General features: G+C 38.5%; 1 protein-coding gene and 1 pseudogene across 1 annotated transcript; both read right to left on the bottom strand.

Annotated features, from left to right (window-relative positions):
* Positions 1-8,689: 8,689 nt before the first annotated feature.
* Positions 8,690-11,890, bottom strand: LOC132842451 (uncharacterized). Its single transcript, XM_060865127.1, has 10 exons — positions 11,663-11,890; positions 11,364-11,542; positions 11,133-11,226; positions 10,713-11,056; positions 10,488-10,605; positions 10,320-10,411; positions 9,932-10,046; positions 9,544-9,816; positions 9,267-9,443; positions 8,690-8,932 (listed from the first exon to the last, which is right to left on the bottom strand). The coding sequence occupies exons 4-10, from the start codon at positions 10,842-10,844 to the stop codon at positions 8,721-8,723; spliced, it is 1,119 nt and encodes a 372-aa protein (XP_060721110.1). The 5' UTR covers positions 10,845-11,056; positions 11,133-11,226; positions 11,364-11,542; positions 11,663-11,890; the 3' UTR covers positions 8,690-8,720.
* Positions 11,891-14,473: 2,583 nt separating this feature from the next.
* Positions 14,474-14,785, bottom strand: LOC132842444 (histone H4-like; annotated as a pseudogene).
* Between the last annotated feature and the right edge of the window lie 1,071 nt (positions 14,786-15,856).

Here is a 15,856-nt window from a genome sequence, read left to right as displayed (position 1 = left end):
GAAAAATATCAAGAATACTTTTGCATGCAACTGTACAATCCTAGATGGTTCCATAAATGTTTACTTTTAGTTGTGATATTTAATCATGTAGTACAATCAAGGAAGAAAGTGCAATTTTCACATCTATATTTTAGGGCTGCTCAATTATGAGCAAAATCATAATCACGATTATTTTGGTAAAAATCATGATCACAATTATTTAACACGATTACCCAGTGACTTTGAAAACATGCATTTATTTAACCTTTTTGTCATGTAAATGTTGAAATAGGCTACACATGTCAAAGCAGCGGTGCCTTCGAAGCATGCAATTTATAATTGCACAATAATTGTTGCACAATATTGTTTTACCTCAATTATCTTGTTTTTGTAATTGTTTGAATCAAAATTTTAATTGAAAATCAAAAACAATTAATTGCACAGCCCTACAATATGGACTCGTTAGTCTTCTATGAAAGTAACAGAAATGTTCACTTCTCAGACAAGACTTCAAACTGACCTCTGTAAACTGACTTACCTCTGCAAGTGTGAGGTTATTTTTCCAGCGCAGGGTGTTGCAAAAACCCTCAACAGAAACCTGACACTCCAGTGACAGACAAACAAAAAGCTCAAGCAGAGGGATGGAGAAGGCTGTCTGGGGCTTGTCGGCTGTTGTTGGCCAGAGCCCATACCTTAGCAGTGTGCAGGTTTCTGGTTCACACGCACACATATTGACTGTGACGGTGCAGAGCCATACTGCCAAATTAAAAGAGGTAAATGAAAACATAAACAACTACTACTATTGAGACAACCATATCAGCATATTATTGGAATCAGGATTTAAAGCAAGCAGGATTTTGTAAAATAACAAACCTGTGCTAACAATGACCTTCATGTCCTTTGTGTACACAGTATGGGTGTTATGGCCTTCAGGTAAATATAGGAATAACCCCAGGGAGGATGGCTCATAGTAGGCATTCTGTAAGAAAGATTTTAAAACTCAAGACATTAACACAGAGGTTGCGCCAACCCATTTCTCTTACTTTCATGGAAGACTAACGAGTCCATATTGTAGGGCTGTGCAATTAATTGTTTTTGATTTTCAATTAGGGGGCACGGTGGCTTAGTGGTCAGCACGTTCGCCTCACACCTCCAGGGTCGGGGGTTCGATTCCCGCCTCCACCTTGTGTGTGTGGAGTTTGCATGTTCTCCCCGTGCCTCGGGGGTTTCCTCCGGGTACTCCGGTTTCCTCCCCCGGTCCAAAGACATGCATGGTAGGTTGATTGGCATCTCTGGAAAAATTGTCCGTAGTGAGTGAATGAGTGTGTGTGTGTGTGCCCTGCGATGGGTTGGCACTCCGTCCAGGGTGTATCCTGCCTTGATGCCCGATGACGCCTGAGATAGGCACAGGCTCCCCGTGACCCGAGGTAGTTCGGATAAGCGGTAGAAGATGAATGAATGAATGAATGAATGATTTTCAATTAAAATTTTGATTCAAACAATTACAAAAACAAGATAATTGAGGTAAAACAATATTGTGCAACAATTATTATGCAATTATAAATTGCGTGCTGCTGGACCGATGTGTTTGTAAGGCACTTCGAAGGCAGGACTGAATAACATCCATAGAAGGATAACATTCAAAGCGGGTGCGCACACACACACACACACACACACAGTAAAAAAAATTCTGTAAAAAAACAGAAACCTACTGGCAGCTGTGGTTGCCAGCATTGTACTGTTAAAATACAGTGGGTTACTGTTATCAAAATTAACAGCAAGATGCTGTTTTGTTAGAAACAGCATACAACTGTTATTTAGCAGTAGGATACTGTTGCTAACAAAACAGCATCTTGCTGTTTATATTTACAATCACAACCCAATTATTCTAAATTGCAAATGCTATTATACCCTGCATTTTACATTTGTGGAAAACTAAATAAATAAGGCCAACTTATTGTTTTAGTCCTTTTTTATTTCTCTTTAACATTAAATGAATTGTTAGGCTGTTGTGGCAAAAAAAAGTACAATAAATCATCAAAATATTACCTTACCTTATTTAAGACTTTAACAAACACCAACCCTTTCTGGATATAAACAATAGAACACAAAAATAATAACAGTATATACAAACCACTGTAAAACAAAAAACAAAAAACAAACAAACAAAAAAAACATTTTAAATAAAGTGTCACTCAAAGCTCATCAATCTTTTTAAAAGATTTGACACTTTCAGATTGACTGTCATGGTCTTCTTTTGTACTGTTTTCCCTGTCTTTTTAGACGTCACTTTTCCTTTTGCAGCCTTGGTCCCTTTTTCTGGATTTATTCCAACAAATCTTCTGAAAATAATAAGGGATATGCGAACTAAACATCACAAACTCTTTCAGGCATAACAAAATATTTTCCTGTTTTACACAAGTACACTTTAATCAAACATTTTTATACAGTGGCCAGAATGAGGCACATAATGATGGATTTTCTACTGATGGTAAAAAGTTGTGCCAGCCAGCCTAGAGTGTGATCCTTGTTTACTGAACATGAAGTCATGTCATATTTCATATACTTACCAAGCAGAATCAATCGAGGAGTCACAGGTAAGTTACCAGTCTTCTCAAGGTCAGCAGGAGTGGCAGACATCTATTGGTAAAGATAAGAATTAGAAATTAAAATCTCCAAAAAAAAACATTTGTCCCAATAATATTCCACAGTGTACGTATTAAAACAAGAATAGCTTATCCAAATGTATACTTCTTACCGTTTATTTACTTTTTTTGTTAATATTGACACAAAATACATATTTTCAACATTTAATATCTAACTGTCTATACAGTGCACAGAATGAAAGTCAGAATGGAACACCTAGATGCACAGTGAAAAAAGAGATTATTTTAGTTGTTCACTCTGTTTTGAGTTGAGTTTTTGGATTGACTGAATATCTTCAATGATTGTCTGAATTACTGAGGCTGGAAGCAATAGTTTTGCTTGCAGTTTCAAATAGAACAGAGCAAGATTCCTTAAAAACTCAGGACTTACATCTGGTTCCTCACAGTTCTCACCTTCATCACTCTGTGTATCAGACTGAAAATTATCCTCCTGAATCTGCGAGCAGCTGGCTTCAGGTGGTGTGACTGATTGACTTGTGTCTTTATGTTTTCTGGACAAATGAGAGGTAAATGTTGATATAACAGCAAACGTTTTACCACACTGCATAAAAGGACATGTGACTCCTCGACCCTATTTAATGTGTTTTTTAACATGAGAAATAAAGTCAGGTAAACTAGTACTTTTGGCACCACACAAATCAACATGACATTATAATGAATTTGTTGTGCACATTGTGGCTTCTGACTTATATCTTTTATGGTGCCTGTCGATTACAGTTACGTATGCAGCAACGGAATGCACAATTTGAGACATGACTGTGTATTCTCATGTGTTTCACGTAAGTCGCAGGGGTAGCACATGTTTCCCCACAGAAATGACAGGGAAACATAATGCAAAGGACAGCAGGAACAATATCTAACAAATTACTGATGAATTCGAGTCGCGCTCAAAAGATAAAATGGCTGACGAAAGTGCAAGATGATTTGACGTTAGATTTTTTTTTTAATGAACACATTCACAGTAATCTGCCGATAATTATAGCCTATAACCATTCACTATAAACCAGCATAAAATAAACCTGTCTTTCCAACTACAGGTACACGTACAGAGTTTGACAATGTAAAGTTAAACTGAGGTAAAATGGCACAAGCATATCTCTTGTATTTGAACGTTAACGTCACCCGATCACAATTTTGGAAAGTTTCAAGCCCCTAACGGCTAACGACTTGACCGAATCTTTACCGCATGCTTTTTAGAAAGCAATACCAATAAAACAGTGAGTAACATATGGTGTAATCAAACGTTAAATTGTAAAATAATACAAAAATCTAATTTGAGAGCCGAGTTTGCAGATTTTTAGTCAAATAAGCAGAATAAAAGCGAACTCTTACCTGTTAACAACACGATGGCAGATTTCAGGCATTATGGGGGGTCGCACACCGGGAGAGTTGCGCAGGTCCGCGCTGCTTCGCTCCAGAGCTTTGAATTTCACAATTTTCGTAATCAGTCCGCGGCACACAATTATGAGGACGGTCTATGTTTTGACTGATCCGTTACCCATATATTTTCATGACTTTATTTTTAGAAATACATTGCAACACATTATATTTAACGGATATATTTTGCGATAACTATTGCTTTCTCTGATTAAAACATTTAAAATTCCCATGTAATATTTATTTTTTAAAGATATGACAAACATAGATAAAGGTGCAAACTACCTTGTGGTGATAATCCACGTCGCACAAATAAAAAAATATGATATAATACCGTTAAAATAACAGTGAAATACTGTTGTTGCTCGACCACTAACCTGAAATGAACAAGCCTTCCCACAATGCACTGCAAAATATCTACTGATATTTCATGATAACAGCAATTTGCTGTTAAATTTCTATGTAAATTTACAGAAATTTTTTACAGTGCACACATATATATAAAAAGTTGGAGCTAAACTGTGAAATAAAATAATAAAAACCACAACAATTAATTTTTAAAAAATATTTATTAAATTGATAAAAAAAATTATCAAAAAATGATATTAAAAAATAATAAACAAATTGAACATATTACATTAAAAAATTACTAACAAATTAAACTACATTAAAAACATTTCATTAAAAATTACAAAAAATTAAACAAATTACATAAATTACATTCAAAATCTTGCTTTCACAATAGTGGTCAGTACATCACAAACTTCATTCTTTTTATTTTGGCTGTTCATTGGCTCTTAATGTACTGACCACTATTGTGAAAGCAAGATTAAAAAAAAAAAGCAAAATAGCAATTGTTAAATTAATTAAATTCATCTTTCTTAAACAAACCAAATTATTCCTTCTGTTCAGGTCTTTGCATGCTGATAGGGGATAAGAAAAAAGAAAGTCCATAAATCAGATGTTCCTTCTGAAAACATTAACAGCCAGAACATATCTGGAAAGCTTGTTGCTATATATACACCTTTATGGCTGAAAAAGAAATAATTTTGCAATACTCACCCATGAACAAAAGGAGACCCATCAACACTAATTGGACAGTAATGATGATGGCAGCCAGGCAGATTACAGAGGTTTCCTTCGATATAGCCATCTCGGCTATATTGCCGAACAGTGCAGACCCTGACATTAAAAACTCAGCTGTGGTTTTCACTGTAGCATAAGCATTTATGTTGATAGGCTGCAAGAGAGAAACACCACATGACCACATTAGCATGACCTACATTTTAGTACAGGGGTGTCAAACTCATTTTGGTCTGGAGCCCACAAACACATTAATCTGATCTCAAGGGGGCCAGACCGGTAAACTCATAGCAAAATTACATAGAACTAACAATAAGTCCACTTTTTTCTTTGTATTAGTGCAAAGAAGTAGTAAACTATAAATCTTTATACTGAATGAATTGTCCTTTATTGAATAAGGTTTTGTTTTGTGCAACGGGCCACCAAACAAAACAAAAATCAAAACAAACGTGTAGCCAATGAGCAGTAAGGGGCGGGTCTTGTCAATATGCGGCGGAGAGAGTGTTCAGTGTGCATGTGTGACATTAGCAGAAAGCGGTTTTAACATTGACATGGAGGATAAAAACAAAGAAAGAAAGCGAAGAAAGGCTTACGATAAGGCCAGAAGTAGGACCCGTGTTAGTATAGGATCAGCTTTCCAGCGCTGGAGAGAACTGAAGGAGCGGGAAGTTGGCCGCATATGTATATTGTATATGTATAAACAGATTGAAGTTTCCCGAGTCAATAACTCCTGAGCTAAACGCTGTTACTAGCACAACGCAGTTGTAGCTGCTTCTCTACATTACTACGATAGAACAGAGGTGTTATTTATGTAGTAACAGCGTTTAGCTCAGGAGTTATTGACTAAAATGCCACTCAGACCCTTAAGCTCAGTACCACCATCTGCTGTTAGTTCTGCCAAAAATGAAAATGATTTTTTTTATATTGCAGATTTATCCCGCGAAAAAAATTCAATTTATAGAAAATCAATAAATTATGTGGAAATTTCTATACTTCTGCACAAATAAAGATGGACTTACTAGATGCTGCTCCTGTTCAAGCTCCGGCGTGTCGCCGCCGTCAACCTGCTGCTGCTCCGGCGTGTCGCCGCCGTCAACCTGCTGCTGCTCCGGCGTGTCGCCGCCGCCGTCAACCTGCTGCTGCTCCGGCGGGTTGTCGCCGCCGTCAACCTGCTGCTGCTCCGGCGGGTTGTCGCCGCCGTCAACCTGCTGAAAGCGGTTTTAACATTGACATGGAGGATAAAAACAAAGAAAGAAAGCTAAGAAAGGCTTACGATAAGGCCAGAAGTAGGACCCGTGTTAGTATAGGATCAGCTTTCCAGCGCTGGAGAGAACTGAAGGAGCGGGAAGTTGGCCGCATATGTATATTGTATATGTATAAACAGATTGAAGTTTCCCGAGTCAATAACTCCTGAGCTAAACGCTGTTACTAGCACAACGCAGTTGTAGCTGCTTCTCTACATTACTACGATAGAACAGAGGTGTTATTTATGTAGTAACAGCGTTTAGCTCAGGAGTTATTGACTAAAATGCCACTCAGACCCTTAAGCTCAGTAATGAAAATGATTTTTTTTTTCATATTGCAGATTTATCCGGCGAAAAAAATTCAATGTATAGAAAATCAATAAATTATGTGGAAATTTCTATACTTCTGCACAAATAAAGACGGACTTACTAGATGCTGCTCCTGTTCAAGCACCGGCAGGTCAGACACTGATGTTGGACAAGAAGGCCTGGATTACAGTCTCTGATCTAATTCATCCCAAATGTGTTCTATCGGGTTGAAGTCAGGACTCTTGTGCAGGACGGTCGAGTTCTTCCACACTAAACTCACTCATCCATGTCTTTATGGATCTTGCTTTCTGCACTTGTGTTCAGTCATGTTGGAACAGGAACGGGCCGTCCCCAATCTGCTCCGACAAAGTACAATAGGTAGCATGAAACTGTCCAAAATGTCTTGGTATGCTGAAGCATTAAGTGTCCCTTTCACTAGAGCTAAGGGGCCGAGCCCAACTATTTAAACACAACCCCACATAATAATCCCCCTCCACCAAACTTTACACTTGGCACAGTGCAGACAAGTACCGTTCCCCTGGTAACCCCCAAACCAGGCTTGTCTATAGGATTGCCAGACAGTGAAGCGTAATAAGTCACTCCAGAGAACAAGTCTTCACTGCTCTAGAGTCGAGTGGCGGCGTGCTTTACACCACTGCATCCCATGCTTTGCATTGCACTTGCTGATGTAAGGCTTGGATGCAGCTGTTCGACCATGAAACTCTCTGTGTACTGTTCTTGAGCTAATCTGAAGGCCACATGAAGTTTGGAGGACTGTCGCTATTGACCCTGCAGAAAGTTGATGACCTCTGTGCACTATGTGTCTCAGCATCCTCTGACCCGCTCTGTGGTTTTACATGTTCTATCACTTGGCTGAGTTGCTGTCGTTCCCAATCGCGTCCACTTTGTTATAACACCTTTAACAGTTTACTGTGGAATATTTAGTAGTGAGGAAATTATTGCACAGGTGGCATCCTGTCAAGGTACCATGCTGGAATTCACTGAGCTCCTGAGAGCAACTCATTCTTTCACAAATGTTCGTAAAAGCAGTCTGCATAATTTGAACACCTGAATAGCAAAACAGCAATAAATGAACTTGTGGAAGTGTTGGGAAATAAGGATTCCTCCTTATCATAATAGATTTCTTTGTCTTGCTTGTCTATGTCCTTATTATAAGCTGCTTATTCCATGTCTATAAACAGGTTTCAACTGTTATACAGTACCCTAATATAGAACACAGGCATGTGGCCACAGTTGTTTTTCCTCAGCCCAGGGATGAAGACCTAAAATTTCATTTAAAGTGTTTAGATGCAAAAGCCTGTAAGTGGTGTTTAAAATTTTTTTCTGAAATGGGCATTTTCTTAGACTCCTTTTTCTGTCCATTAATTCCACTTTAATGGCATGAAATAGGTTATTTTTATTGCCATTAAAGTGAATAATCTGAACATAAACATTGGCACCTAAGAAAAATGCTCATTTTATAAAAAAAAAAAAATTCCAAATGGATTAGAGGCTTTTGCACCTGAACTCTTCATATTTCCAATATGACTCAAATTTCCTTTGATTATTATTACTCATTAAACTCATGATTATTTAGTGTTGTAGTTGGTGGAGGTCATTTTGAACTATTTTGTAGACAACTGTATTACTGTACAACGAGTTATAAATCTTTGTTTTTTTCTTGGCATATTAATATTCTTTTGGCTGTATTTATTCTATATGAGAACTACTGAGTAGTTTTATTCATACCAAAATATCGTATTTTATAAGCTCAGTAAAAAGTATTTTGCAGCCTAGTACTTTACAACTACAAAGAGCCATGAGAAGTAACAAATCATCTAGAGTACAAGTACCTGAAATCTATACTTTAGTACAGTACAGTACTTAGCCTTACAATAACACACTTCATTTCCATCACTGACTGCTTGTATTTCTATGTATGGGAAAAAAAGACTACAGTTTGGTTATATTTATAAAATGACAAAAAGCAGATTTTATTACACACTTTAGATTCATGATTAAGGTCACTGGTTCACTGTCAAGAAAAAAAAAGGTTTTTACATTACAGTTCATCATCAGAATTTTCAAAGTCACTGTCACTGTCATAGTCATCAGCTGGCGATTTGTTTAAAAAGTTGATGTTCTCAGCTCCAGACAAAACATGCCGGTAACAGTCTCTTGCTTGCACCCTCATATCTCTGATTTTATGTTGCTTTCTGTGGATGATGCTCTGCAGACCTTTTAAACCTTCTTCACTTAGGCCACATTGTGAATCTTAAAAAGAAAAACAAAATAACATTAACCCTCCGTTAGAAACCTTATAAAAAATCATCATTGTTGTGCATGTTTATTAGGGATTTTTACTTTAATGATTAGACAGGACATGTCCTATGTAGTTATAGGAATATGCACTAGTCAAAACAGTCAGACTCTTACTAACAGTAAAATAAAGATAAGCTTACAGTTGTGATGGCTGAAATAACTTAACTTATAACATTCTTTCTCAGCTATGGAACTGGAACTGTGTTTTGAGTTCATTTTCCAGAAAAAAAAATGGGGCAGCCCTTTGTTTATGCTTATGTTTGTGCCATATATTACAAATTCTTACTTTTCAGACTCTCGCTGGCAAACAAGCAAGACAGTTCTCGGAGGGTCTCTGCACGAGTTGAAAGATATTTCCAATGTTGATTCATCTCTGCAACAACAATTTTCTGCTCTTCCTGAAGTCGCCTTAGTGACATGATGATGTCGAATGCCTTTCTTTTTGTCCTTAAATCAACAGTGTCTGGAATGCATGAGAAAAAATTACGTCATATCGGGTTGCAGATTGACATGTGTGGCTGATGTGTCATTATGTAAAAGAATTGTCAGACTATTGTACATACCACTGTGTGGTAGCTGCCATGGCCAAGCTGTCTCACCAGACAAAATGGTTTCCAAGCACAGAGTTTCTGTTTTTGGAACCATTATGTTGTATTTCTCCACAACCGATGTCAGGATCCCCTTCTCTTCCCTGATCTTGCGGCGGATCCTGGCACGACCTTTGTTGCCATCTGTATCTTTATAGAGACGCTGGGAACGCCTCTTGATACTCGCCACCAGCACCTCAATTCTGCTGGCCAAAGCATCAACATCACTTGTGGTGGTTGTTGTTGTTGCTGAGAAGAAATTACAACAAGAGTAACAATTACAATTAATTACAACTAAATGTATTACTAGTAACATAAATATACACAGTATACACACACACACACACACTAGTCATTTCCTCACCGTCTGCCCACTCCTTTACATCATTGACCCAGTCTTCCAATTGGCTCTCTGTCACTGTCAGTTCGACCTTCATGCACTCTAGGTTTTGCAACTGGCTTTGCAGAGCTTTCGTGGTCTGAAATGACAAGAAATCAGATAGTATAAAAACAAATAAATCTTCAAAATACAGGGTTAATTAAAAAAGAAAACTCCAGCCAAGTCACAAGTATTATATTCACAATCAACTTAGATAACTCACGGTCACTGACTCATTCCATGACAATGCTTGAGAACTGAAGCAATGCGTCATGATATCGGTTCATTCGTTTTGAATAACCCTGTACAGCTTCAAAAATTAATGACATTCATTACTGAGCATCTAAAACTAATTCTACTGATTCTATCTTACCTTCTGATATCGGTAGCTCAGTGTGGTGGCCAAATTGTTGAACTTTTGTTGATTCCAGCACATGGCCATGAGAGTCAGCATGTCTGTGTGTCCTGCAAACACAGAAAATATCATGTTACCATATTCCCCCTGTAATGATGTAACAAGTGCAGTAGAAGGTCATTTTACCTGCTTTAGACATGTGTTTTGTGGTCACTGCAATCCTGGAGAGGAAAGCATTGCACTGTTCCACCTCTTCTCCTAGTGTTAAACCAGCCCCATCCTGATATGCTCCACTCCATTTTACCTGATTAGGAATGAAAAATAATAATATAATGCTGAGATATTTTTCAGTTTTGATATTTTTGATATTCATTTGCAGATTTTATTAATCTCATAGCAAAGTACACCTACTTCGCACTTAAAATCATGGGCTTTGGCATGGAATACTGAAAGAAAGGGCTTCATGTTAAGAAGGTGCTGGAGCTCTGGGCAGCTTTTTGCAATTCTTTGGAGGTAAGGCCAATATTTGCAGGTCACATCCATACAAAAAAAGGTGATTTGCCTACTAGCCAGCCATTTTTGCAGGTACAGGGGATAAGCATAAATTTCCCCCCGTACATATTTAACGCACAGAGTAGCACTCCATGCCGACACACCGCAAGCTCCAGTCCCTCCTCGTCTACCTTTCTAGCAGATCTTTGGGAGGTCTCTCTGGCTGCTGACCACTCCCCTCCACAAACACCTCTTCCACTGACCTATAATATAGAAAATTTGTAGTTGGAGGCAATTGTACTCCTGTATAAAATCTAATCATCTGTGATTTTACAGTACATATTTGGATGCCTTGTGAATGTAGTCCACAAATCTTGTCACATCTTCATCCATAGCTATAAAGACGTCTTCAAATATGGCCTGTTCTTCAGATCTATACAAAAAAAAAAACGCACACAAAAGTTAATGATACATTGTAATCTAATTTAACTTTAGTGTGCAGATTAAATGGATATTTTTTCTTATTAATATTGTTTCAACAGTGTGACATTATACACAGTTTTGGTATACCTAGCTGCATTCTTGAAAGGGTAAAGCTTGCGGTTTCCATCTACTGAAACTGCCAGAATATCTGGGGTGCATGCAGGACAGATGAAAGGCTCTTCCTTGCAGATTTTGTCCACCTCAAAACGGACATCCACCCACTCAAAAAAGCTTTTCTGAAAACTGTCTGTGGAGATCTTGCCAGTCTATTAAAAGTAAGGAAACCAACAGATAATAATGTAAAACAAATGCATTAGCATCAAACACCTTTCAACCCAGAATACAGAAAGAACCAATACTGTAGGATAAATAAATGCAATACTCACACGACCAAAACGGACAGTTCGCTGATCCAGCATTCTTGAAAAAGCTTGGCAGGACAGTCCTGGTGCTACCATCTTCATTTCTTCAAATGAAAAAAGACATCTGTGGCATAAATTGTGGCAAGGTTAAGGGTCGCAGGCCAGTAGTCACTTCGATTTAACTCGACCACTCCAGCAGCCCAAGTGGCTTGGCATGCCTCACAACTCAACTCAGGCATGCTTAGATCATATCGTCCTGAAAAAATCAGAAACATTTCCACTTTAATGTAAACCTTTTTACATTATTATAGGATTATTTCAACCTTTTTTTACATGACTTTGTATACTTTGTAGACTTTGTTAAACATTACTCAGAAGTCATGTGTAGATCTTACAATGTACAGTACTTCAATACCATTGCTGGTTGCTGTGATCATGAGCATGTATACATTTTTATCTTCACACACTTACCATTCATTGTGATCACAGCAACAGTCTTCCCTGGGCTGACCCTCAATGACTCTGGTGAACAACCTCAATTTTTGTCAGGAACCTCCACAGGCACATGGTGCACTGAACAAGATCAAAGCTGAATTAAGCTCATCTGGATTGACTGAGTAATATAACATTGGAACGATTCTATGGTATTGAAGTACATTGCTGAAAAAGTATACAGAGATGCTCAAAAAGCTGACTGACATGAAGTGTACACATAAATTCAATATCAAACAACAAGAGACAAAAAGGCATATTTAAATAATAAAGCTTATGTAACAATTCCTAGAATGATATTTATGTTGTCCAGACACAAACAAGAACTTACCACAATGGGAAAGAGCCTTATCTACAACAAAAGTTGTTGGAGGCAATGGCTGGTAGAATCCAGGAGTCATGGCATCTCGGTTATGGAGAACATGTCTGGTGTGCATGATGACATCACATTCAGCACAAAAGAAGGGCCGTGGTCGACAGTCACAACACCGGACTGCAGCTGGATTTATTCCACACAGATGTGTGTTACCACATTTTCTCGTGCCACAGCCATATTCACCAGGCGGGGTCTCTCTGCCCCCCACTTCTCTGAAATGAGACTTTGTCTTGTACTCCAGTTTGAGGAAACTAGGAGAGGATCTCTTGAGGTTCCAAGAGCTGATGCATCATCATCTAAAGAATCACTCAGTGAGTGCTGGAGATCTTGCATGAAACACTCTGTTAAAATAGTATGGAATATTAAACACTCACATACACACACACAGACACACACACACACACACACACATATATATACATAAATAATGTAATTTACAGAATGAAGTACACACCAACAGTCTCTGGAGAAAAGGTCACCTCACAGTTAGTGTCAGGAGCATTGAAGTGAGCATCCTTTTTTTTCCGAATGTGATCAGCTGTACCACATAAAAACAATAAAGAACAACATTCAGAACATTTACAACTTGTCCCACAATTTTATCTCCCTTATTACCAGTGTAAATTGGTCCCAACTCACTGTTTAACATTTAGTCGAGAGGACTAGCAGACTTTTTATTTCCCAAACCCAAATGTAGACAGTTCAATTGCTTGCAGTTATCTGTATATAAGTTGTCAAATAGATGAGGAAAGCAAAAAAATGCTTGTTGTAGAAGCAGATCATAAAAAAAAGCTGGTTGGCCACTGACAACACACTCAGAACAAACTGCTTCAAACAAACCTTACCAAGACCAATCATTTAGTGAAGTTTATACTTCTTTACACAAATACAATTTATTTTCATGTTAAAAATCAGTGCTTCTGGTTTGATTGTTTCCATCATATTCCTTGTTTGATACATTCATAAGTGCCTAAACAATCCAGATGTTCAATATATCTTGAATGAAAAATTATACTGACCCTCGTTTGACTGATTCCTGCTTGATCTTGGTCTTGCATAGACAAGGTTTCCATCACTGTCTCTCTTTCTCCAATGTACCCTTGGTTCAGGTGTTTTTACTGGTGCTGCTTCCTCCTCTCCCTGCAGCTCTTGAAGTAAGTCATCAAGACTTTGGAGCTCATCATTGATTTCTTGATGCTCAACCAGGTTATCCAGCAGCATAAACTGTTCTTGTAGTTCTGAATCACTCATGGTGAGGGGCAGAAACAGAAACAGACAGAAAGACGAACAGATACAACAACAACAACAACAACAGATGTAAACAGTGAGAGAGAAAGAGACAGAGAGAGAGGGTGAGAGAGAGAGAGAGAGAGAGAGAGAGAGAGAGAGAGAGAGAGAGAGAGAGAGAGCAGGATAACAAGACAGACGTGGCTCTTAAAAGTGCCTTTTGCTATTGTGAGTGTGTGTGTGTGTGTGTGTGTCCTGACGAAGAGAAACAAAGCAGTAGATAATCAGGTTTTCATGAACATTTTGTCATTCTGAACAGATTAGTTGTGACAGCCGAGCTGTAAAGGTTCCTCTCAGATCCTCCAGAGCATGTGGTCTGGTGTTTCCTAACTTCCTAACGTTTATTTATTTTTTATTATGTACAAATTTGTGCTTTCTGACAAAAGAAAAGGGGGGAAAAAATCCTGTCCCTACCAACAGTCTTCTCACACACACACACACACACACACACACACACACACACACTATATGAAAGCAAAAGAGAACGATAGATGTACATAAAATCAATTAACTTGTATATTATTGTACTCAAGAGCATCCATTATATAAATATATATATCGGCTTTTGACGTCATTTGTGACACACACACACACACGCAGTAAAGAAAGAACATCTCTTTGTGGATATTTGGCTGGCTCTTAAAAGAGCCGTTGTATTCACGTAGTTCGGTGTTGAACGTTTATCCGCCGAAGCCGTACAGAGTGCGTCCTTGGCGTTTCAGGACGTACACCACATCCATGGCGGTGACGGTCTTTCTTTTGGCGTGCTCGGTGTAGGTGACGGCGTCGCGGGTGACGTTCTCCAAGAAGACTTTCATCACACCGCGAGTCTCTCCGTAGATCAGGCCGGAAATACGCTAAACACCGCCACGGCGAGCCAGACGGCGAATAGCCGGCTTGGTGATTCCCTGGATGTTATCGCGAAGGACCTTACGATGACACTTTGCGCTCCCTTTGCCGAGTCCCTTACCGCATTTACCCCTACCAGACATGATGCTGCTCTCGAAGTGAAGCCGCTCAATAAAATACACCACACAGATGCCGAATACTTATTCCCCGTCTCCTGGACCCAGTTGAGAACAGGCGAGGAGGCGGGTCTAAGTCCAGCGCTCACACGATAGAACACGTTCAGAAACAAAGAGAAAGCCACAGCTTTTAACTTACTAGTGTATTTTTCTGCTGCAACCTCTATATACAAACAAGGATCATCATTATAACGATTATTATTGTTATAAGGCTTAGTAGTAATAGCAGAATTTAAGCTAAGGTATGCAAAGTGAGTATTTCAATAAAAATATACAGACAAACACCCAGCAATGTATGGAGGTTAGTAACAGCACTCTGTGGTTGTACACCATTAACCTGCACTGTTTAGATGTAAAACATCCATTTGAGCACATCTGTGTCTGCGTTTAATCTGTTTCAATCAGTCATGTCCCCAAATTTATCTTTTATGATATCTTATATCAAACACACTCAAGAACACAGAGTTACTGACCACAACTAAAACAAACTCCTGTCTAGTTCTGGCTACTCAGCTTTGAACACCGCTACACTTCTGACAATTAGCGACTTCATAATAAACGATTCCTTTTAGTTTAACCAGTGGCTTCTATGTTTTTAAATAGTCAATTAATACCATTCCAAACACTAAACCCTCTAATCACCGGTCCTAACCGCAGTGAGTAAATGTAAATATATATTACAGCTATAAAGACATTTCTGTGAAGAAATCTGTATCTAAATAATTTAAAACAAGTTTAAAAAGAGACTTAGTTGTGAAGTCACAAAACTACAAACAGATTTTTTTCTTATATATCAGCTCTTTGACACAATTTAACAAATTTAAAAACTCAGGGGGAAATTCATTCATTCATTCATTCATCTTCTACCGCTTATCCGAACTACCTCGGGTCACGGGGAGCCTGTGCCTATCTCAGGCGTCATCGGGCATCAAGGCAGGATACGCCCTGGACGGAGTGCCAACCCATCGCAGGGCACACACACACACACTCTCATTCACTCACACAATCACACGCTAGGGACAATTTTCCAGAGATGCC

The sequence above is a fragment of the Tachysurus vachellii genome, chromosome 1 (genome assembly GCF_030014155.1).
Source record: "Tachysurus vachellii isolate PV-2020 chromosome 1, HZAU_Pvac_v1, whole genome shotgun sequence".
Classification (NCBI taxonomy): domain Eukaryota; kingdom Metazoa; phylum Chordata; class Actinopteri; order Siluriformes; family Bagridae; genus Tachysurus; species Tachysurus vachellii.
Note: the sequence above shows the minus strand (reverse complement) of the source record. Positions and strands in the feature narration are given on the sequence as shown.